Source organism: Anastrepha ludens, chromosome 3 (assembly GCF_028408465.1).
Source record: "Anastrepha ludens isolate Willacy chromosome 3, idAnaLude1.1, whole genome shotgun sequence".
NCBI lineage: Eukaryota > Metazoa > Arthropoda > Insecta > Diptera > Tephritidae > Anastrepha > Anastrepha ludens.
Window position 1 is genome coordinate 68,556,781 of NC_071499.1, and position 25,734 is coordinate 68,582,514.

Consider the following 25,734-nt stretch of genomic DNA (forward strand, 5'->3'; position numbering starts at 1 on the left):
AACGTGGATAGACAACATCAAGGAGTGGACAGGTCTCCAAACAATCAGCGAACTAACAGTGAAGAAACAGATACAAATCGCGAACATCCAGTTACTCCGATTAAGAAGAAAAAGGATATTGTAAATTATTGTGCAAAATCATTACTTTTTTTGTAACGTCGCCCGTAGTCATAAAGAAGTTAAAATCAGGCTTTATCTCCACTAAAAATAGGTTTTAAATCTTACAAGATATTGTAAGTTCAGAATAAGCGGAATACTATTCTAAACACAGGTTTTAAGTCGATCTTATGTATGCTGTCATATTTTGAAATATGGACATTATATTAAAATATCTATATAAAATTAAAAAATAAGCTTCGCAATCAAAAATTGCTGTAAGAGTTTCCACTCTGCTATAATCCTAACTAGAAAATCAAAGACACGCTTATGTAAGCAAGAACAATGTAGCGATTTTCAGAAGGTTACCCTTTGTATTCTCTATATCGTGTATTTAAAGTATTTCACAGACGAATTTGTTCAAGGTGGTGCATTCCATCAAATGATCGGTACCTGATTGTCGAAGTGGGAATATTTGTATATTCTTTCGCTCGTCTTCCTTCAGTTGGCAATAGACTACCAAATTGTTGTACTTGTAGGATCGACATAAACTTCTTTGTTTCTGTTGTCTTGATTTCTAGACTTCAACCGTCACCCATACTTTTTTTATATATACACTCAACGCCAAGAAACATATGTCTTATATATTTGAACTCAGGCGGCCATTTGGTTCTAAAGTTTTTGACCTTCTTACATCTTAAAATACATGAAATATTTCACCGAAGAAAAAAATGTGTATGGCTTTAATTGTAGATTGGAGTAGTTAAGTTTTATAATCCTAAATTACCGAAGGAAGTGTGGCAACTCTTATTATGTGTAGATAACCTTACATTTCTTAATAATTTCGGCTTGTGGCAATCTTGACTAGTGAAATACAAGGTAAACAACAACAATAATTGTAACAGTAGCTATCTCTCTCTTGACAAATGTCAAAAGGGAATGAAAGATTTCTATGTTCACTCTGCTTGTCAGTGTTCAGAAAGTAAGAATAGTGTGTGTGCGTGATTGTGTAGTCCATTTATCAAAATGTCTGACTTAAATTTGAAGTAAGTGAATTTTCGTTCATTAAATTTTGTAAATATTTACAGTATTTGCTAAAATTTTTTAAATATTCATTAAAAAATCTGTAATATGAGCATTCTAGTTTTTATGAGAAATGAAATATATTAGATTTTGTGCGAGAAATCTACAAAAATATTAGTGAAAAATGTGTTCAATGTTGGGGGGGTTGATTTTCGCCACATTATAATGGCAGCTGCAGAAAAGTCCACCAGTCACGCAATTTTCATAAAAAAATTTCTGTAACTCTTTCAGCGACGACTTGTTAAATTACGAGTTGGGTGACGATATTGATGATCAAGCACTATATGGGGCTGACGAGGATGAGCTTCTTTTGTCAGACGATGGTGAGTCGGATATCTTATATTCACATATAATATGTAATAACCCTACTCTCAAATAATATAGAACTTGAAAAAGATGTCACTAAGGAAGTTAAACAGCAAATAAAGGCAGAGGCAGAACAATGGGTTAATGAACGTATTCAGGAAAAAGAAATAAAACAAAATGTTTCTAACCAACTCAACACAGAACAAAATATATCCGGTGTAGGCGGTTGTACCGTTTCTACAAAAAACAATAAAGACACTATCAAACAAATTTCGGGAGACGCAACTGAGGTAACTTCAACAGCGACGCCACATTCGGGTGCGAATAACTTAAAGCATGGTGATGTAACAGATGATGTCTCTACCAGTGAAAGTTCTGCATTATCGGTTGCAGAGTTCAAAGAGCCTACACAGTCACAAATCCCGAAAGAGCTGGTACAGCAGGCAGTACCTGCCCCTACGCAGAATCAATTACTTAGCACAACAAATAGTGATGAAGTAACGTCAAGTAGTAGCAAAGAAGCTGAAGGAGATCATTCGTCAGTTATCAGCTGCAGCACTGGTAATATGACAGATTCCTCTTTCATACAAAGTTCTCAAGAGAGCTTGGGTGTTGCTGCTCTTAGCGCCAGTGACTTTTCTGATCCCAGAGAAGATATCGAAGATGAACGTGAAGCACGTACAAACATAAAGACAACAAATGAACGAGATTTTGATAGCGGAATTAATGAATCAGCAGGTAAGAAAGTGTTTCAAATTAAGGATTCTTGAAACTATAGTAAATTAAAATTATAATATGAGAAGTATAAGGAGAATAACCCTGCAAAATTTTACCTAAACTTTCCATTATGGCCACAAATTATTTGGATGGTGGGCGGAAAAGGAGGGGTGTGTACCCGTTTCCACGACAGTCGGTTCTACGTTACCGAAACGACCCGGATTTATATCCGGCCAAGGACTGTCACTCCAGCAGCATTCCCCGTATGTAACTATGGGGAATATTTATGCTGCTACAACAACAACGATTTTTCACGATCGTATTTGCTTATTATACTGAAAAATCGTTGAAGAGAACTGTATAACGCTATTGTTAGTAAATATTTAACCTCGGTTTTATAATTCAAATATATAAAAAAAATTTTAAACTAGAAATTTTTTATGCATTTGTGTAAAAATGAAACTAATACTTCAGAATGGATGCCTCTAAACAATCAAAATCCATAAATTCAAATGCAGATAATAAAATACAGGCACAATTAGTACAAAAAAAGCGCATTGATTTGTCTGTATTCTGTTTGTTAAATATTCAGTAAAATACTGTTTTACATACAAAATAAAGCAACAGGCGAAAATCACTCAATTTTTTATTCCAAATTTTCGCAGTAAGTATAAGTGTAAGGATACCGATATATATTGCCTATATATATTTATATATATATATAAAAATATCCTTATATATACATATATATATACACATATTAGGGGTTGTAAACCCCTATCCTGTCATTGTTATTAAACCACTAACAAAAAAAGGGCACCTAAGTTTGGTTTCTATATTGCTTTGTTTTTATTCGCAATCAATTTATTTTGTTTGTGTCTGCAGCACATGCTTTGTTTAATTTTTATATGTACATATATTATTATATCTCTTATTAATTCGGCTGGCGCGTTAGGAGTTTTGCAATTTAAATTGTTATTTATTTGAAACGTGTGTGCATGTTGAAAAGATCTAATAATGATAAAGAGGAGTTGGTTTTCTATTATATCCACAGACATTCTGCTTATAATGTCTAAGTGGGTGTGGACTTACCTTAAAAATTATTAAACAAAAATGTAGTCACTGTATCACGCTTTCGATTTATAGTATTTTTTTTATAAATTATGTCTAAGAATTAATATGAAAATTTAACGTTAAAAAAGCTTGTTTTACATAAGTTTCAAAAAATACCTATTTATTCAATTATAAAAACTCTATTGAATGGATAATTGACTTACAGCTTTCTTACAAAATAATATGTACTTTGAATTTTATTAATATTCTATTATTAAGAATGATCTTCTAACACTTTGTGATACTGTACAATTTACCTGTACAATAGTTGAAATAAAGAAGTAAGAATAAAACGAAACAAGAGAGAACCCCGTCAACTAAATAGGAAAAAAATTGTTTTTATTAATTTTAGAAAATATTAAAATTTTAAAAAAATATGTCTTATTAAAGGGTCAGGAAATATTTTACTATTGAGGGTTATGATCCTCGGTTATTAGCGACATACCTATTTGTTTATTTCGATTTCCGGAAATAGAGAAATTTTGAAATTAAAAAATCGCGCAAGTTATTATTCAAAAGTTTCGCCTGTCGTTTTTTTATGTAGAACATTGTTTTAATATATTTGAAAATGTTGCAGTTTTTGTTCTGTTGTGCCTCATTGTCTGTATTTGTATTTATAGATTTTAAGTGCCTGGAGGTCTCCATTCTAAAATGTTACCTTAATTTTTTTCAAAAGGTACAAACACTTTCTAATTCAAAAGAGTTTCTTTTTTATTTATTATGAATGATAAAACCGTGGTTAAATTGCGTTATACAGTTCTCTTCAACGAATGGGTTGCTGCGTGACTACCATTGGAATATCCGTGCATGAAACAGCAAAATGAAAATTTTGTTTCTTTTAGCGGTTGCCCCTCAGCAAGCAATGCCGAACGTCCGAGTGTATTTCTGTCATGAAAAAAAGCTCCTCATAAAAATATGTGGAGACGGCTTAAAACTGTAGGTCTCTCCATTTGTGGAACAATATCAAGACAAATAGAAGGAGAGGCTCAGCCAAACACCTAGCAAAATGGTTGTGAAAAAAACTTAATTTCTAATTTCTTTTTATGAGGATTGCTTATAGATCTATATGAATCCTATATTAGAGTTTTCGTAATTATTATATTGTGTCCATGTTCTTTCCGATTGGTGTGGTGGACGGTGACATGCCTCAACCTCCACAATGGAAATGACACATGCAGATATCTTGATTGGTGTCCTCTGATTTTTGTGTAAGCATTTGAAGGTTAAATATTGTTTCTCGGTTTCTCCAACGTTCTTAAAACCAAATAGCGTTGTTGGTCCCATAATGGCTTCGCATTTTTTAAATATTCTCTTATGGATGATTTTTAGGAAAAATTTAAGTGTATATCCCATATGACCTATTAGCCGATAGTGCTTACATTGTTTTGCATTGGTATTTTTGGTATAACAATAAAAGTAGATTTCAACCATGACCTTGGGTAATCCGCTTTTTCATATATTCATTCTGTTCAATAAAACGCAAAATAATTGTTTAATCATCAAAATTTATTTTGTCGCCTTCAAAATAGGCTCCATTGGAAGCAATACGCATATGCCAACGATTAGTCCAGTCATCAAAGCACCTTTTAAACGCATTTGAAGAGATCTTCTTCAGCTCCTTCGGCGAATTCTCCTTAATGGCCTCTGTCGACACAAAGCGGCACCCGCGGAGTGGCAATTTAAGTTTTGGGAGAAGCAAAAAGTCAGGGAGCTAAGTCCGGTGAATACGGTGGTTATTCGATGATATTTGTAGATATGTCGAATTTTTGGTCCAAAAAATGTTCACAATATGACCCTTGTGAGAAGGTGCTTTATCATGGTGCAAGATTCATGAGTTTTTTTCCACAAATTGGGCCGTTTCCTGCGCACATTCTCTCTGAAACGTCGCATTTACCGTAGAACCATTTGGAACGTATTCCGAGTGCACAACACTATGATAATCAAAGAAAACGGATAGCTTGACTTCCACTTTTGATCGACTTTGACGTGGAGTTTTGGGTTTCGGCTCATCTGGATAGCGCCATTCACACGCCTGTTGGCTGGTTTTCATATCAAACTCATATACCCACGTCTGTTATGATGCGCTGGATAAATATTGGGGTCGAATTCACTTGCACAAGCATGTCTTCATTCACCTTCTTCCCATGAATTTTCTGAAACAAATTCAACTCTCTTGGAACGAGTCGAGCAGCCACGCGTCTCATACCGAATTGACGGTGTAAAATGTTGCAAATTGATTCGTGAGACACGCTAAGGTCACGAGCTACCTCCCTCAAACTTAAATGATGGTTTTCCAGCACCATTTCCTTGACTTTGTCGACGTTTTCATCCGTTGAAGACGTTGATGGGCGACCGAATCGGGGCAAATCTTCCGCGAATTCTCGGCCCTTTGCAAAAGCCTTATACCACTCGTAGACCCGTGTTTTTTATAAAGCACACTCTCCATAGGCTTTCTGCAACATTTAGAACGATTGGGCACACGAATTCCCGTTCAAAACACAAAATTTAAGACAAATTCTTTGTTAGATATTTTTATCCATAGTGAAAATTGCAGAGCACACCTGCGGTTGACTGGTATAATTAAATGCCAAAAATAAACTAATTGGCAGATCATGCTCAAACTCGGCGACACTATAGAGGACAGTTGTTCTAACATTCCAGCAAAAAAATGTAAACATATGTGTAACGCGCACTTTTTAAATGAACAATTCCCGATATTTTTTTGGCAGAATTTATAGAATTGGTCTTCCACTGCCGTATGTAAGTTTTAAAATACCCGCTGAGATTTCTTCACAACCTGTTTTTGATTTTGATGTTTTGATAGCATTCCTTATTTCTGACATAATTATTTTAAGTTTATATCGTTTATTCTAGCATTTCCATGTTTTGAGTCGCCTTTAAATAATTGATTGACGTACAGTCTGTCTAATAAAAGTGTGACCGCTTAGAAACTTGTTGGCCAGTGGGCTTATAATATTTATGTCTTAATTTGTGCCCAAGTTGCGGTCAAATGTGCCTTGATAAATTGTCCATACTTGTTTTTCTTGAGATTTTACTCAACTATTGGCCAAACATTTTCAATAGGGTTGGCATCTGGCGACTGTGAAGGCCAATACAATATTTAAATCGGATTTTGCTGTTTCCACTCTACCCACCTCCGGCTTCGATGCTTCTGATCGTTGTCTTCTCGTAAAATCCAAAGTTGGCTAGTTCTAAACATCTTCGCATGGCAATAATGTTTTTTGGTAAATTTTACTCATCAAAACTACATTCAAATAAAGGGCCAAATCCTTTTTCGGAGTAGCGGCCTCAAGCATGAACCTTAACTAGATGCTTAGCAGTTCATTAAAGTTGTCGATTATCAACAGTACACCAAGACCGACGTATGCAACTATTTGCCCAAAGGAATATTCGTCCGTGAATCTTAAGCTTTTTTCAATGTATGATAATGAGAGCAGCGGGTTTTTCAATGTGCTCCGGAATTTAAGGGCTTCTGCACGTAAACAGTCTCGAATTGTGTCTTTAGATGCATTAACACGACACCACTTATAACTGTTTCACTTCGCGCAACGATAGGTTCGGCTTTGTCACAAAAACAATTATCTCCTGATCTTGTTTCGCGGAGGTACTTTGTTTAGGGCCTGATACGGAGAATTCGTCATCGTTTTTAACTTCGTTATACAGTTGCACACATTTATTTATGAACGCTTTCTAAATTACTCACAATACTAAAAAATTGCACAACGCGTGTTTCGAAAAAGATGCGCCTATTTAGTAGCATTTGCACTTTTTGTATAACGGAACTCTAAGTATGAATTTCGTCGGTCACGCTTCTACACAGACTGTATTGTATGATTTTCATTTTCGTCTGTTATAACTTTGTTGTTTGCTTCATGTAATGGATTTATTGCAGTCTTCTATCTTTTTTTAATCAAGATGTTAATTTGGTAACGTTTTAAAATTGCCGTTTCTCTATTCAAGTATAAATTTTGTTTATATATTGTATAAGTATGGGTTTTTAATACCACCTATATTTAATACCCCCTTTCGCAGAGCGGCCCGAAACGAGTCCTTTTTATACATATATAATATATAATTGGCGCGTACACCCTTTTTGGGTACTTGGCCGAGCTCCTCCTATTTGTGGCGTGCGTCTTGATGATGTTCCACAAATGGAGGGACCTACAGTTTCAAGCCGACTCCGAAAGACACATATTTTTATGAGGATCTTTTTTATGGCAGAAATACACTCGGATATTTCCCATTGCCTGCTGAGGGGCGAGCTCTATTAGAAAAATGTTTTTCTTAATTTTGATGTTTCACCGAGATTCGAACCTACCTTCTCTCTGTGAATTCCGAATGGTAGTCACGCACCAACCCATTCGGCTACGGCGGTCGCCGTCCGTTTTGCCCAAGTGAAAAATCATAGCATTTTAGATGTAAATATAATAATATACATATTTTCTATCCATTTTCTCTATATTTTCAGATAAACATCATTCGCGTTTCGTACATAGTAAACGTGGTGGTAATCCACTGTTACGGCCCCATTCACTACGTGGCTCTTATCATGGCCAAAGACCGCTTCTGCGTTACCCTCCATCACACGGTAATTTCCTATTAACGGCGCACGGGTTTCCCGCAGCGAGAACCAGTATCATTTCTACAACACTAACTCATACAACCTCCGCCATCATTCCAGGTCAATTCCCGTTACAACAACCACCCTTACCTTATGCACCACATAACACAACACACGGTCCGCCTTCTACAAATCCTGGTACTATGGGACCACAATCCCAAAATCCTAACGCACCGATTCCTCTCCATCCACATGATCCCATGAATCCTCTTATTTCTCATCGTCCACGACATCCATATACCGGTTTTCGTACTGGCGGACCTATGAGTTTTCGACATCCGAATCCAGTGAATATGTACCCCCAAGCACAGCATGATTATAATACGGGCAATGGGTTGCCCTTCAATCAGAATTACGGACATATGTCACATCCACCAAGAGCTATGTTTCGTCCTGAACTTAGTGCCGGGCCAATGCCAGGTGCAAACAATGCCAGCCTAGGCCCAGGCGGTGGACCTATAGGAATACGGCCAAATATGCGTTTACCGCGACCACCGTTGTCAAATTTACCACCTCAAGGTTTAGCACCAAACTTCATAAATAATCCGACTCATAGGCCTCCGCAACAGCAACAACAACAACAAGCTTTGCCGCCTCCACAAGCTCCCCTACAGATGCCGCAAAGCGGTGTACATTCAAATACCGGCGCGCTACCATCGCAATTGCCCGGAAGTAGTAGTAGCAGCGGCCCTATAGCATCCACTACATTGCGCCCTGGTAAAGTTCTTATCAATCCTAATTTTAAAGGCGGTGTTCAAGCAGCTACAAATAAGTTTATAAAGGAGACTCAGTTTATGTCAACAATAAGCAGCCATGTTTCGCACTTACAAAGCGACGATGAGCTTCTTCGCCAGCAAGAAGAATTCATTAATAAAAATCGAGAGCACATCGAGAAACGTCGACATGAGCGTTCACCACTCACTTTGAGACGTAGCCGTAGTCGCAGCCGTTCACGAACACATTCACGTGAGCGAAGTTTCACACCTCCAAATAAACGAGGAGTTGGAGGTACTGGCGGTGCTAGTTTGAACTTCGATCGAGAACGAGAGCGTGACCGCGATCGTGAACGAGAGCGAGACCGAGAACGAGAACGTGATCGATTGGATCGTGAACGAGAGCGAGAACGTGATCGAGATAGGGAAAGAGAACGTGGGCCAATTGATCGCGAGCGCAGTGGTGGGGGAAGCGGAAATGGTAACTTAGGACCAAGAGGAAATCGTTTTCGCCGTGGAGATAGTCGAGATCGCAACTATGATAAAAGAAGTGGAAGCTATAGCAAGCGTAGACGCAGTTTATCTCCATTGCCCCGTGCTGGCGGAAATTTTCGACGTGGCGGAGACCGCGATCGTTTAGATGTATGTTTTATTACCCATAAAAACAGCATTTAACTATAGCAATAATTTTCTTTTAAAGGTTGAAGAAGACGAGGAGACACGCGCTTATCGTTTGGAAATCGAAAAACAGAAAGCGTTGCGGGAGAAAATTCTCAAGGACAAAGAATTAAAGCGAAGGCGTGCTGCAGAGGAGAAACAGTATGAGGTAAGTTCTTGAATTAATGAAATCAATCAATATGATAACCTGATTTCGCAACGCCTACATTTAAATATGACAAACTTAGAGCTTTTATGCAAAAATTCAAATAAAGTAGGTTAATGTAGTGAATTTTCGCTAAGTCTTTGAACTTTAAAGTTCAACATTTTTAAATGTGCAAGACAATTATGGGAAGTCGATGTAACCACATTGGTTGCCGCCTCAATTATTAAGGCTTTTATAACTCATTAATACCATATCGACCGATTGTACCCCGTGATTCACCAAATTAAGCAAAGTTAGTTACTGGGGCGGCAGTGCTTGGTCCAGGAAACCCCTGAGTTATTTCGATACTTAAAAGCAGCTGTCTTTGTAAAGAACCTACCACCACTAAAGCCATAATTGCCATTCTCAAGGAAGTCAAACTCCAACTGGAAGTGATGGTCGATGGCACACCAATTTGAATTGCAAGCAACCCAAAGTTACTGGGAGTAACTTTTGATAGTTTGCTCTTGATAGTTTTATTAGTTCGCGCTCCTTCTGCACACAATCGCAATCAATACTGAGGTCCAGGACGGCAATAAGTCGGTCAGTCAAGTCGCTACCCGGTAGTACTTCGGGGCAAAGGTAAAAAAAGTTACAAACAGCCGGCCGTGTACACATCATGTAGTACCCATTTGAACGCCGGGACTAGTGAGAGGCAATGGATGAAGCTACAGATAGATGACAACGATGCATTAGGATCGAACACATTTATAACTACTGGATAGTTTACAAACAGGCACTAAAAGCCATTCATCGAGAGTCTTTTACCACCTTCCTAAACTCCCGCCCCTGAATGCCCTCATCGGACTCCAACCACTACCCATCGCAGACGAAGAGCTGCAGCTGCATCGTTCCCACGACAGTCGGTTCTACGTAGGATTTATATCCGGCCAAGAACTGCCACTTCAGCAGCATTTCCCATATATGTATGGGGAATGTTTACGCTGCTACAACAATAACAATCCCCATTACTTTGACCCAATTACTTTCAGGTTAAACTCTCACCTATTCAAAATCGACCCCGATATACCCAACATATGTCCAACAAATGAAAGTACTGCGAACGAAACTAACCACCTATTGATATGCCTCCTTAAGCCTACTCACCCAACACCCCTATCTCTTTGGACCCAACCTTTCAAAACAGGTTGTTTCCTGGGCCTACCGTTAGATGAGATAGACGACGAGGACCGATGACTGCACCGCACTGACAGGGCTTGATGAACGACTACAACAACAAAAACAACTGATAGGTAGAATTTTACAAACTACTACAACAATAACATTGTCCCTGTCTTATCTAGAATCCAACCAAATCCTTTTCTTCTATTAAAATGCGATTAATTTCATTACGATCAGTGTTGACAAAACAGAAATAAGAAACGTTTGATCGCATAATCTCAATTTAATTTGAAACAGCAATCACGAGTTTTGTCTCTTATGTTGCTTCCTCTAAAAATTGAAGATTGGCTTCCTTACTGCTTAAGCTGGAAATTGGCGAGCAATTTACAGTCTTGGAATCTTTTGTAGCTCTAGGATCACAGAAGATCTGCCTTTTCCTTGGCGTGTCATGTTGGCTCTCACCTCCTCAATATTCACCAGTCTGTAGCCGACATGCTTCCAAATTGTGACATATTAATTTAATCAAATGAAACTTTAAAATTAAAAATATTTTTACCGTAGGATATTTATAAATTTAGTAAAGTCACATGTTTTCCTAACCAAACATTATTATAGGATCATCGTACCACGCAGCCCAACAATAATAATAGTAACAATAGTAGCAACACTTCCAATAGTGCCAGTGAGGATCAGACTCAAAAACTTAAACCAATTGTGGTAACAGAACGCAAAATAATATCATTAAAGAAGCGACAACAACAGCCACAATATTCCGATGACGACCTACCACGCCCAAAACATCAGCAACAGTCTCATCAATCTCAGTCGCAGTCACAGAATCCTCGGAAACAAATTCCAACTGCTAAAATATTGCCAGAAGCAAAACGCAACATAAGCGATCATATAACGCATGTCACGAGCAGCAGTGGTGGCGGTGGAAGCAGCGGTAGCAACAACACCGCCATAATAAAGCCAGTTCCGAAGAAAGAAACTCATACACCGACGCCACCGCCTGCAGCTCTTTTAAAACAACCTCGTCGTCTATCGTCACCGAGTGATGATGAAGTCGAGCTTGACTATGATGAAGATGAACTGATGCTCGAAATGGAGGATCGATTATTGGCTACACCAACGCCATCTCCACCACGAATGGCAATATCACGTACGCCTACTCCTGAGCCAATAGCTCCGCCATCATCTAGTAAAACAAATTTAAAATCTAGCCGCAGTAATAGCAATGCCACGTCGCAAAGATCATCAACATCATCAGCACCATTCAGTTCTAGTAATCGACGAGTGGTACTAAAATCGTCATCATCGTCGATGTCAACTGCTTCAGGAGGTGGTAGCCGTAAGGATAGCGAATTGCACTCATCTGATGGCAGTCGCAATCGACGAGCCGGAGGAGGATCTTCTCGTAGCAGTAACAGTAGTAATTCACGAAAGGGTATATTTGATCGCTTGGACTCCAGGCGGCAAATGTATGACAACGCAGGAAACAATAGAGACGGTGGAAATAGCGATGGAAAACGTAGCAAGGGTCAGCGAATTGTTCTAAAAAATGACTAAAGTCTTGGCAATTTAAGGAAAGAGATGGCAAACCATCATTATGCTTGATAATTTAATACCTTTTCGAAGCTTTCTATAAATGTGTAGCTAACATTAAAACTACACAAACTTCTTATAGGAATATTGTTGCGGTATTTCTAAAATCAAAAAAGATAATTTTTACTATGTCGTTGTAAAAAAACAACACCATGGATCAGTAAAATAATTAAAATATGAGCCGTAGGGAAATTGCCCTATATTTAAAGTGAAAAAATATTGTGTAATAAGGTAAAACTACATAACACTTATTCATATCCCTAAACAATTTATCTTTACATTGATTTCCTCACGCACAGGCCTACATAAAGCAAAAAGTAGCTTTGAAGGCATATATTTAATCCTGACTATAATTATAATTACTTTAATAATGTTCATGGTTAAACGAAATAAGAAGAAAGGAATGCTAAATTTGTAAAGTAGTTTTTGCTTTTCTCTGTCGCATAGTTTGGACTTGTAATTTTATTGTAATTTGTCATCCCTATCTACATATAGTATATATGTGATCAACTTTAATACCCCTTATGATCTGAACTCCCACCAAAACAGACCCTATCCTCTGTAGATTGCAAATTATTCAAATTCAAACATGCCAGAGCTCCATGTTGACTCATGAAACCTTTAGCCATATTCAGGTTTTCAAGTTCTTTAGAAGGTTAAGTGTGCAAGCAAATAGGTTTTCTTATACTTTTTTTTCAAATGAAAAGAATATTATTGACTATTTATATTTTTAAAATTGTAATTAGTTTTTGATAAATGCTGAATTCGATATTTTCAACATAAACACCCGTTCGAATAAGTATTAATACAACATTAGCATGAGTTTAATTAAATTTTTTTTTTTTTTTTTTTTTTTTTTTTTTTTTTTTGTTAGCATGTATGATTTTTGAAGTTACACCTATTATTTACGTATCATTTATGCATTTAATCAGCCTCATGCATTAATACTAATTCATGACCTGAAACCCAGTTATTATCCTTCAAAGTGACGTTTCCTCAATCGGAAAATGAAAACATGAAAGTGAACATGAAACATGGACCCAATGTTTTTAATACCTATTTCATATGTTACCACAAAAAAACTAGGGTGTTCTGACAACGGCTCGGATTTTATTAATGCCCCAATAGCGTAGAATGAATAAGTTAGAAATTTTGTCACATTTTTTCGTCTATACAAGATTTTTTCCACCACTCACCACTCATAAAATCATTTGAAAACAAAAATTATAAAATGAGATTTAACAATTTTACTGTGTAGAGCATTGAGAAATCGTAAATTACTCGCCGCAAATCGCCATATATATTTGTTATCACATCTTCATACATATGATAGTCAATATTTTAAAACCACTTATCAATTCGAAATTGTTTCTGTATATTTTTACTACAAAATATCCATATCCTAGTTGATAAATCTGTTTTAATTAAACATTTGAAATTTCTATTTGGACGCCTGGTGACATCCTTGACTTGACTTTCAAAAATTTTTATTTTATTTATTTTACACCTGGATTTGATAACAGCATTTAGACTTTAAGTTGACATTATTATTTTGTAGTTCGTATATTGTAAGGATATACAAAGTTCAACCCAATTTAAATATAATTTAGTGTATAAGCTATAAAAGTACGCAGTTACACACCGGCTTAAAGAGCTTCATTAATACTAAATTTTAAAGTTTATAGAAAAATAGCAAAATTGATGCTTTAGGTCACAGCAGGACCCAAACAATATAAATACCCACACCATATTTAAGAAAATAAAAAAGACGATTAAAATATTTTCAAAATTGTATTTTTGTAAGCTACAAATAAAGTTTAGCTGCTAAATTTGAGTATGTTTTAGATACTAACAAAATAAAGATTCAAAATTTTATTTTAAGTGAAACTGATCAGTTTTTCGGCGAAATAAATGACTACAATGATTATAACAAAAGAAAAATTGTTAAATAGTATTTAATTTTATTAAAATACAAATTAGCATTAAAAAAAATCCATATTTACTAACTAAGTAAGGCATACGCCGTGCTATCATGTAATAACTGGTCGAACACAGCCATCGATGTGTAATGAAGGAGTACTAAAAATGGGTTTCCTGTTTAATTTGAATATAAATATTGATCAAAATCTACATTTGCATATAATCCCAACCATGCAGCACTATACGCCTAAACAGAATCCGTTGTAAATCATTGTTGATAAATTAAAAATTATTTAAATAAATTTACCCTATCCAACCAGGTCGACGCAAAACTTGCAAAAAATCATGTAGATAATCTACTATACGCATAGGTATATATAAAATACATATGTATGTACATATGCATATATATTCATGTTGTAAAAACAGTGTTGTTTGTAGGAAATTTACAAAATCTCGTATAAAAATTATCAAAAAATTAAAATATAACACTTTAAGTCAAACTCTCGTATAAAAATATTCTATAAGTCCTAATCTTATCTGCAGTGATGTCAGAGGTGTTGTACTTGACATTACAAGTGTTATGATAAATGCGAAAGCGAATATATTCAAACAAAACCTCTAATATAAATTTGGAAAAAGGCGTATAGTAAAATGCTAAAAGCGTTTTCAATTGTTGCTAGCTGGTCGAGAACTGCAAAACTTATTAAAAGATAAATCTTCACACAATTAAAGTGATTTAATAGGTTTAAATCGGTGTGAGCGCAAGAAATGTTTTGATGTATGCAAAATTTGCGAAATTAGAAAAGAAAACTGCAGGGAGATAATTAGTAAAAAAATTACATTTAAAAAGGTACTAACTTATAAAAGGCGCGGAAATGTTTAAAAGTTCGGTTTTGAGCTATGCGAAGCCAAAATAAAAACTTTAAGCATATGGTTAAATGAAAAAAAAATGCATATTACAATTAATTATGTAACCGCATTTTACTGTGGACTAATAAGTTTTTCTTAAAAAACTTCAAATATTTGGTATTATTTATACATATTTCATTATGTTAAATTATTTTCGAAATTCATACAAATTATTCGAATGCTAAAAGGAATATAAAAACTAATACAGTTACTAACAAATATTATGTTAATATGTACTCTTGTAGAAATAAATTTAAAACTTATATAGAAATAAATAAATTATGTATGCTAAATATATTATCTGGATTATCACAATAACCAACATATAAAATCCAAAAAATTGTTACTGTGTACTTTTAACTCAAAAACAAAAAAAAAAAAAACAACATAAAAAAAAAGAATTCTCCACATGTAATATTCATGTTGAACTGCCCTGTACAAATTAATAGTACAAACAAAGTGATATTTGGCAACCGATAGGTGCCATTCCATGTGATATTTTCTACATTGTTATAGATATATATTGTTCTGATGATAGTTTTTTTATTATTTCAACTGAAAGTGCTAACTTTGTAATTGAACATAATATTTCCGACGTGAAATAGTGCTCCCGACTCCAGCAGAATTATCTCACGTGTGGTACGCGTCGCTGGAGAAGAACTGAACTTGTTTGTGGGCAACAAATCCAACCGTCGGCCGCCAACCATCTTAACGAGGCTTCAACGGCACCTAGAATGCATGCTGTTGATCGATACAATAAAGACTACGTATTAAACGGAACTTTGGCATGCTGACATCAAAAAAATAAATACCCATGAAACTACCCTTAAATCTGCGTAAGGGATATTCGAACATTGAGATGCTGCTACCTGATTTATAACCCTGCGTAAAGAAGTACCTGGTGGACATCGACACACAACACAGTTAAAAAGTTTCTAATCTCTTCTTGAAATACCTCAGCAGAAGTGCTATTTTGGCTGAGAATATATACTCGTATAGATACATATATAAATATCCTTTACCTAGATTAACAAGTTTGTGCCAATAATTAAAAACAAAAGACTGAACGCTTGTAAGTTACTCACTTCGAGTCGCTGTATATTTTAACATTTTTACGACTTTTGTTATTTATTTTGATACATTTATTTATAATTTCAACGTCAAAGATCAGACTATTTTATTTGTAGAAGACTAATTTGAAGTTAGATCTTCTTTATATAACTTCTTTATTTTCGGGAGCATTTTTAAATGTTACATACATACATCCATCTAGGTGTATGTTGACTGAAGCTAACAAGCTTTTTTTTATTTCAAATTTAACTATTTTAATATGTTTGTTTACTTTTAAATGAAAATGATGTTTTTATTATTGTACAATTATTTTTTGCATAAAAAATATTTTCTTCCAGCCACTCTCTTTACCTCTTTGAACATTGTTTGTGGCTAAAAACGAAGAACCAATAAATACACCAATATTTACTTTTTTACAGCATTTCATAAATGTTTGTGTTTTATTTTACAATAAATAAAAACAATGTACGATAATAATAATGCTACGAATTGATTTGTATCAAAGGAGAGATCTTTTCTGAGAATGCAATTTCAAACTTCGTCAGTTGCCCTTCTTTCTTGGCGAAGATGAAAAAGTAGTCGATGCTTGTGCCAAGGTACAGTGGACAGGTAGTAAACGTAGAGCAGCTGATTTGATTGGATTCTATTTATTTGATCTCTAAATTGTCAAATTTGGTTAAAATTATTCTAACCTGGAAAAGTAAAATAAATTGCTGATGTGGTTTTTGATCTACTGCCGCTACCTGTTCATTGCGCCTTGACTTGTACGGTTCATCGTTTCAAATTTCAATGAAAATGTAAAGAAACAAACAAGGCAACTACAATGAAGCAGGACACTTTGGCATCCAAAATACCAAATCGCAAGAAAAAAACAAATCAGCTGCTATATCGAGGTCATGGATGGTTTGTGTGGATTCATTTTGGACAAAGTTGAAGCTTGTGCTTATAGAAAAGCCGTATGGGATGATTTCCTTATTTTCGAACTTTTATAGGTTTCGAAATACTTTTAAATCTAATCGATGGTCGGTTTTCCACCACGCGCCACTTCTCTGCTCGACTAACTTAACGGAAAATTTGCAGGTGAAAGCAACAACAAAGTTATCAAGTAAGACACTAGCGCGTATGTTTATAACTCATTCAACCAGTATAACTATCTTACAAACTCATGTGATTTTAAGCAGCTCTATTCCAGCGTTGCCAAGATATGTTCATTTATACCAGTTACTTCATCTATTCCGGAGGCCTAAAGTTCCATTGTTTCATAAATTACTATCGGCAAAACCTTGCAAGCGATATTAATCCGGTTTGTACTGAGATAATTGACGCTACTAACAGGTACACCCTTGTTGGGCCGAATACCTTGGATACAAACATTGGCCATCATCGTCATTCATCCGATTAAGTCATGTTTAACAGTTTGTGAAAGCACCTAATCAACCTCACCGACGGCTTTTAATCAATCAAATCAAACACTGTGTACTGCTTTCCCAACGCCTTGTGCTTTCTAAGTCACATTATTACTTTTCTGATTCCTTTTTGGTCAAGTACCGAGAGTCTTGAATTCCACTTGTGCATTATTCTATATAGTCTGCTTGTAGAAATCACCTCGGGATTGAAACAGATAAAACCATTTATGTATTTATGTACTGCATTACGTAAATCGGGAGTTCAAAATTACAAAAGGAATGAATTTAGCCTCAAATATTTTTAAATTTTATAACAAAAATTGGTACATATTGGGGTTTGGTTGATGAACCAGAAATCTACAATAAATCTCGACTATAAAGTGCTACTATACCATTTCATTATAAATCCAATATGGATGTATGGTGTACAGTTTTAAGGCACTACCTACAAAGTGTACAATCCAAGATACTTAGAATAAGACCGTCAGCGCTATGGCGTTTCAAACCTCGAACATACACAGAAGTCATTAAATCTTCATGGTCGATGACGAAAGCAAAAATAGCGGAGAAACATATCTTGGAAATTTACAGACCCACCCGAACCCTCTTATTACTGCCCTCTATTAGATGGAGATTCGTAGATCAGGATGGGATCCAACGAGTTAACAAGCAGTTAGATTAAGATTTAAAAAAATAGGCTATGTATAGACCACGGCCCTATGTTCCACACTGGTGATGATGATCTATTAAAATAGAAATGTAATATATATTCATCTTAGTTTAGTCTCCTTGTTCCCCAACCATCTCCAGAAAAAACTAGGTTCACTACTTTTAAAGTTTTAGCGTTGCTCTTAGATTTAGATTTTTTTGAATGGATTGCATTTCAACCTCATGGTCTTTTGTGCCCTTTACTCATCACAGTATCTCATCCAGACCCAGCTGCCTTATTAAACTCAGGACGGAGCTCGGTTGGATTGCTCGTATGTGCCTTTCTTCTGGCTGCAGTTGCCCGAGATATCTCAACCTTCTCCGCGCTATAGCATTACATTCAAGGAGAAGATGCATTGGAGTCTCCTGGGATTGGTAGCAGAAATGTCAAGAATCAGTGGACCATATCCCGATCATGTGCTGTTGCTCTTACGACCTAGCCTATTATTTATGGCTATTAAAGTCTATGTCTTATTTCTAAAGACAGTCCGATCTACGCTGCGGGAATGACCTGACTGACATAAACTGAAAATTTGCAGCTTTGCCCAAACATTTAGGTGGAATGTTTTATGAAACAATAAAATTTCGCCAGATCATACCGATGGCTTAATAAAGCTGGTGCAGTGAATCGTTCCATCTTTTGCAGTATTAGCTACCGCGAAGATGTCTATATACATGCGTTATGACGGACATACCCTAAAGTAATGCATTCAGGATATCTAAGGTGTCATTCGCTGTGTGGCACACTGCATTGCCAGATACATATCGTTAAATTTAAACCAACAGAAAGTGGTTACTATCGATCTGTAGGGGACGCGGTTGATCTCACCAATGTTGTTTTTAATCCCACCCAAGGTGGTTACGTACAAGGTGTCCTCGTACATTTTAGGTACCACCTCCCAACTATACCAAAATAGACAAATTATTAGCTTTCTCTATACTTGAGGCACTAATATTTTTTATGGAAAATTTTGGCAATATCTGTACATACAGTGGTCCCACAATTTATTCGTACACTCACAGTTTATAAACAGTTGCAGATGCAAATTTGGACATATTCGGAAAAAATAACATATTTATTCAATATTTAAGGAACAAAAAATTCCAAATTCATTTCTAGAATTAGAGAACTGAAGGCAATAATGAAATAAGGCACGATTTTATGCAAAAATATTATTCGTACGTAGCCATATAAAGAATATTTTATTAAAAAAATAATAGAAACAACGAGTATTCATTACTTTGTTGGGCAGCGTTTAGCTTTAATAACTGCTTCCAAACGTCGATGCATACTTTTTACCAATACTTTGGTTTCATTAGTTGCAATTTTCTCCCACTCAACAATTAAAGCTGTCTTTAATGACGCCTTTGATGTTATTTTGTGCTTTCTGATTCTCCTTTCTAAGAGCTCCCAGACATGCTCAATTGGGTTCAGGTCCGGTGCTTGAGGTGGAGTTTTAAGCTGCTTCCAGTGGTAAATAAGCCATTCTTGCACGAGATAAGATGAGTGATTTGGGTCATTGTCATGTTGAAACAAGAACCCTTTAGCATCCAGCCCAAGTTTAACGGCACTATCATGCAAATTATTCTTGAAAATGTGTAAATACAGATGTTTGTCCATTTTATCATCAATAAATACCATTTTTCCTACTCCAGATGGAACTATGCACCTCTAAATCCTTGCATTTCCTCCTCTATGCTTAACGATAGGAATACGATTTTTTTTCATTCTGTTCTTTATTTTCTTTTCGCCAAACTTTTGGAAGGCCATCATGTCATCCGGGAATATAAAATTTCGACTCATCACTGAATATGACATTTTCCCAAAAAGAATCTGATTTACTTATATAGCGTTTGGCGAACTTCAATCTCTTTTTTCTGTTAATATCTGAAATGTAGGGCTTGCGGTGTGCCACTCTAATATGAAAACTAGCGTTATGCAGGCAATTACGAACTGTTTGTGGGCTCACATTTTTTTTGCAAAGACTCTTTTTGGATTTTGCGCGATGATGCTACTTTGTTGCGTTCCTCACAGGGAGTCAATATTTTTCGCCTTCCGACTTGGTGATGATTAGCTTCCAATTTACCAGTATTAACGTAATTAGCAAGAACACTTTGCACCGTATAATGTCATTTGCCATTTTTTGTCGATTTCGCGCAAATAGTTGTTTTCCAAGTACAGTTTAATAACAATTTTACGCATTTCTAATGGTAATCCCGTTTTGTTACTTTCAATCGAGATATTACGCGCAGCTGAAACTGAATCGATGAGAAAAACTAAAAATAACCTATCTTATTTCGGTTTCAGCAATATTAGTAAAAACACAAACGATTTTTACTGTTACTTTTGCAGCAACAATATCATGAGCCGAAAGTGTACGCATAAATGTTTTGCAGCATTTTGCTACGTCTACCTGCTTTCCTTGGAACCCCTCAGTCTGATTTGAAATAACGGATGTTTTGTTTGCGGCAATTCATCAGGAATGTAACATTCTTACAATGACCCAAACGAAATATATTATCACAGCAAATATTTTGCGCAAAGCTAATTTTTTTTACGTACATACTATGCTAGGTGTACGAATAAATTGTGTGACCACTGTATATTTCTTAGGCTACGAAAGGTTGTTTTTAGCACCCTAATGGTATCTCTATTATATTTTCAACGTATTCGGACAACTTTTGTAACTCACTTCAGAATGAATTTTAATACAAATGCCAGAAAATTTCAATGGAATTCATTTGGAAGTGAGTTAAGAATTCAAATCAAAGTTAAGTTGAGTTGAGATCAATTCAGCTTTTACAGGTATCAGAGAACGTAAATTCATAACGTTCAATTTCATAAATTAAATTTACGTTCTCTGCAGGTATAAATACAGGGTAGTCATCAGCCTTTTTGCACTCATTATAACTAAAAGTTTTATTACAAAGTAAATTCATGTCGGATGTCAAGTCTAATAAAAATGCTTCATAGTGGATGTTTTGGACAACACAAAAACTTTTAATAGTTATTCCTAATTTTTGCAAATACGCGTTCGTGAGCACCAAAATAATAGCCATCCTTCAGAAATTGAAAAGGCAAGAGAGACGTTTGTTTTGTTCTCATGTCCTTGCGCTGGTTCGTAACTTTTACTTAATAGTCGGGCACAATAAAATGTGAAATATAACAGTAAAAAACGTGAGTATATAAAGTTATTTAGAATAATTTTTTTGAATAATACAACATATCTTGAAAAAATCAGCGGATATGTATTCATCTAACAGTTTTTGAAAGTGATAGTGTTTCCATCACAGCTTACATTTAGGTTTGCTGCCGCTAGTGTGTTTAAGTGTAAACATTAGTCAAAGCATTTGTTTGTATTTTGTTTGCATGCATTAAATAAGAACCAAAAAGAAGGAGAATACAAAACCAAAAGAAGAAGTTACTGTTACAACAACAACAACAAAATATTGTCTCAAGATTTTTATTTAAAAAAAGATGAATTTTCGCATATTAAGTTACTAAAGAAAGTGAAACTGTCATCACCTGCAGAACTAAAAAAATCTTTTGAATCTATTTGTCTATAAATTTTAAGAAGTTTTTCAAAAGCCTCTCTTCTTTTTTGAATTGGTTTTATATTACTTTTTTATACTTTTGGCATTCCAAAGCTCTGCAAGCTCTCAGGGTGCCCAAAAAAATTCTTTAATCCTCTGTTTGTAAGATTAATGCCGTATTTACCCTTCTGTACCCACAAAATAAATCATGTTACATTTTTTGTTTCCCACATGCCTCCAAAAATTTTAATAAATTCAACCGTAACTTTAACTATGTTTCAAACATGCCCATACACAGGTAACATTGACCGTAAAATCGTTCCCACGACAGTCGGTTCTACGTAACCGGAACGACCCGGATTTATATCCGGCCAAGGACTGTCCCTTCAACAGCATTCCCCGTATATGTATGGGGAATGATTATGCTGCTACAACAACAACAACAACCGTAAAATTCCATGTTTATAATTTAAATTTGAAACAATGCTCCTCGTGCATGCCACGCTTAACACCCATGATTTGAAGTGATGCCGGTGATAGCTCATCTTGATGTTCTTGTTATCGAACACAACTAACATCAAATGCGGTAGATCGATTTTCAGTAAGAAAAAATAATTAGGAAGTAAATAATTCGGTTTTTTAAAAAACCGATTTTTTTAAATACCCATGGCCTCTCTGGAAATGGCAAAACGTCAGAAAAACGTGGAGGTTTGTTTTGATTTTGGATAAATAGAATTGTGAAGCAAGTTTTTTATATTGTGGAATAAAATGGTGAGCCATAAGAAGAAACTGCGATCTGAAAAGGCTAAGGTCAAACTAAAAGCAACTAAGTTGCCCAAAGGCCTTAATGTTACAAAAACCGAGTTCAAGGTCCGTAAAATTACTATACGTGAGCAATTGAAGGAATCACAATTCGATGATGGACAGCGTCAACTAAATTTAAAAGAAACTATTTCGCGTTTGAAACACCACAGTTCAAATGCTCGGTCTGATGCCCTGCGAAATCTACGAGAAGCCGTCATAGCAAGGTGTGTAAATCTCACAGGTTATATGAATAGCCTTGTTCAAAGCGTATCTGCTATTTCACTCGATGTAGATAAGGATACGAGAAGGGACTCATTTAAAACTTTGAAATGTCTCTTATCAACTTTGACTACGGAAGAAATTGTGCCCTTCTTCCATATAATTTCCTCTTATTTACGATGCGCCATGACGCATATCCAGCAAGCGATACAAGAAGACTCTCTACTTATGCTTGATCTGCTATTGGAACATGTGCCACAATTGGTAGTAACTCATAGTGTTAAAATCATTCGCAATTTCCTTGAGATGATTTCTCGTGTACGCAAAGAAGGCGATCACACTAGTAGAACGTTAGCTGTACGTTTAGGTCAGAAGCAAACAACAATAAAGTGGCGCACCAAAGTATTGGAACGTTTGCGACAAATGCTCGCTACATTAGCAAAAAGCAAACTGAGCACTAATGATGGGAAAACTATAAAGAGTTTTACAAAAATAGTCACATTTAATCCAAATGCTCCACAACATTACTCCTTGAAGCGACCGTATCTTAATTCCGCACACGAAATCGACTTATTACCGCTTCTGAGACCGTCGCTGAGTAGCAACAGTACTGATGCAACCGGAGTCACTGAAGAGGAAAGGCTGCGAGAATATATCAATCATTTGTTGCCTTTGCTTGTCGATTCGTGGATTGAAGTACGGCCACAGGATCTAAGGGCTGGAGTAACAATAACCAATGAAGCAGCGCAAACATTGAAAGTTGTATTAGAAATATTGCAGGATCTTTGGCAGCTAATTGAGTTGCATGAGCAGGAAGAAAATACTTATCTACTGAGTGCTTGGTTCCAAGATGAGTATGCCGCAATTTTTGATAGCAGCTTTTTAACTGAAGGATTTCCGTACCAACAGAACGAAACAAGTGAGTAGCTCTTTGTGATTGTTGTTCCCCATTTTCAATCGATTTTAAACGTTTTGCTTATGTACAAACAAATCTGAGTAATTGCTTCTCTATAACTTAAACTCGATTGAGCCTATAGAGCATATAGATGTATTTCTATTGGTCAATTACTAAATTTATTTATTTATCGGCAAATTCTGTAATTCACTTCTTGCAATTGCCAAAAATATCAACTAAATTCACTCGGAAATAAATTACAGAACTTGCCCATACATTCTAAATACCGCTATCCTAGCGTCTCTTAGTATATGTATATGCTTCCATTAGTTGGTTTCACGTTAGTTATCGTCTAACCTATTATATGAGCCAAATGGGGCCAATCGGGAAGTTAGTTTAAAATCGATTGGAAAATTTATATCTAGCAGATGCGAATAAAAGCGACGTAATAAAAATGTTTTAAAAACACTATTAAATTTTCCAGATGCAGAAGTGAAGAAAAAAACCTACAAGAAGCATTTAAAAACTCTTAGCTCAAGCGGCGGTCAGTTATGTTTAGAGCAAAATATATGTATAGCCTATCTGATGTGTCAGTTTTACAAATCGCACAGATCGCTACAGAGCCCGACTGAAAAATTTGCCACATTGTTGAAATATCTGGAGGAAGTGGTTTCAAATCTGAAGACGCACCCTTTACAAGATTACCATGTGCTAATAATGGCCTTGCGTATTTGCTTACTGGAAAACGATATACATTTTATTAAGTTGCATATTAATTTAACACAATCGCTGTTAAATAGCACCGTGGAGACATTTCTACAGAACACCTTTCCTGCCAAATCCAACTCAGAAACAGAAGTGCTCACTCTGTTTTGTGATATCGTACAATCACCGCATTTAAGGCAGAGCTACGGAGAGGAGGCGTTTGACCGCTTTTTGAAATATCTGCCACAGCTTTTGCTCAGACAAAATATTCAATTGTCTACGCTAATTGCTATGTCAGTTTTAGCCAAACAAAAAAACCAAATTTTCTTGTGCGAACTTGGGAATAAAATCGAACTAATTATAGAAAATCTACAAAAAATTCAAGTTTATGGAGCCGAAAATGCGTTTGAGGGAAAGAAGCATATAATAAACTTATTCTACTGGACCGAAAAGAAGTTTACACCGGAATATAAATATCAGTTGCATGAAAATATTGATAAACACATTACTGACAAGCGGATTGTAAACTATTGCAAATATATATTATCCTGATTAAGAATACAAATTAATACGTATATATCTAAAAAAAATCATTTGAAGCACACGCATGTTGCCACAAAGTCTTGGAAAATTAAAAAGATCGGCGTAATTCAAACTCATTGTACAAAGCTTGGTAATACTAAATAATTTATAATCAATTCACTTCTTTCTTATGGATACAGTTTGTTCTTACATATTCTTGTTACTTCTTACGGGCAAAAAGGTTTAAATTACTACAGCAAAATCTCGTTTGAAAGTAATGTTGGTCTCGTAGTAATGTTTTCACGCACATCAGTGATGTGCCAGTACAGTAACGTATCAGTGAAAAATAAAATACATTGCTTTAGTATCAAATCAACATATTCAGACAAATCAGACACAGTGACTTTTTTTGGCATAAGTAAGGAATACCGACTCCTGACTCCAGAGAAAGGGTAATTCTGGGCTGATTTTAAAGGTATATAAAATTTCTTGTGCAAATAATTAACATGGGATGTAGAGGGGTGGAAAGGTGAAAAAATCGAAACTTTAAAATATCTATATTTCGTAATGTACTAAACCGATAATTAACGAAATTAGTGTTATTCGACAACTAATTAAAAGCCATGCGGCCGAACTCTAATAAAACAAAAGTTTTTAAGAAAAATATGTAATGTCATGGTCTAAATCAAAAGTAGTTTTGTTTTATGCGTAACCACTTTTTTAATGGGGTTACCCCTCCGTCAGGCACCCGGGTCTGGCCAGACTTTCTCGACTTTGGA

General features: G+C 35.6%; 2 protein-coding genes across 3 annotated transcripts; both read left to right on the forward strand.

The window, feature by feature from the left end:
- Positions 1-1,055: 1,055 nt before the first annotated feature.
- Positions 1,056-16,592, forward strand: LOC128858173 (daf-12-interacting protein 1). Of its 2 annotated transcripts, XM_054094220.1 has the most exons (7): positions 1,056-1,142; positions 1,411-1,502; positions 1,564-2,223; positions 7,805-7,924; positions 8,018-9,312; positions 9,371-9,496; positions 11,270-16,592. In XM_054094220.1, exons 1-7 carry the CDS (start codon positions 1,123-1,125, stop codon positions 12,221-12,223), a joined length of 3,267 nt encoding a protein of 1,088 aa, XP_053950195.1. In that variant the 5' UTR covers positions 1,056-1,122; the 3' UTR covers positions 12,224-16,592. The 2 variants fall into 2 exon arrangements, with proteins under 2 accessions (XP_053950195.1, XP_053950194.1); XM_054094219.1 differs by having other exon boundaries at positions 7,805-9,312.
- Positions 16,593-22,507: 5,915 nt separating this feature from the next.
- Positions 22,508-25,621, forward strand: LOC128858174 (testis-expressed protein 10). The gene is made up of 2 exons (XM_054094221.1): positions 22,508-23,752; positions 24,213-25,621. Exons 1-2 carry the CDS (start codon positions 22,579-22,581, stop codon positions 24,983-24,985), a joined length of 1,947 nt encoding a protein of 648 aa, XP_053950196.1. The 5' UTR covers positions 22,508-22,578; the 3' UTR covers positions 24,986-25,621.
- Positions 25,622-25,734: the final 113 nt, after the last annotated feature.

Bases quoted from the DNA above. Each gene is read 5' to 3' on its own strand.
- LOC128858173 (XM_054094219.1), top strand. From the start codon at position 1,123: ATGTCTGACTTAAATTTGAA. The intron at 2,224-7,804 runs GTAAGAAAGTGT...CTATATTTTCAG, and splicing joins CGGAATTAATGAATCAGCAG to ATAAACATCATTCGCGTTTC. The intron at 9,313-9,370 runs GTATGTTTTATT...TTTCTTTTAAAG, and splicing joins GAGACCGCGATCGTTTAGAT to GTTGAAGAAGACGAGGAGAC.
- LOC128858174 (XM_054094221.1), top strand. From the start codon at position 22,579: ATGGTGAGCCATAAGAAGAAACTGCGATCTGAAAAGGCTAAGGTCAAA. The intron at 23,753-24,212 runs GTGAGTAGCTCT...TAAATTTTCCAG, and splicing joins GTACCAACAGAACGAAACAA to ATGCAGAAGTGAAGAAAAAA.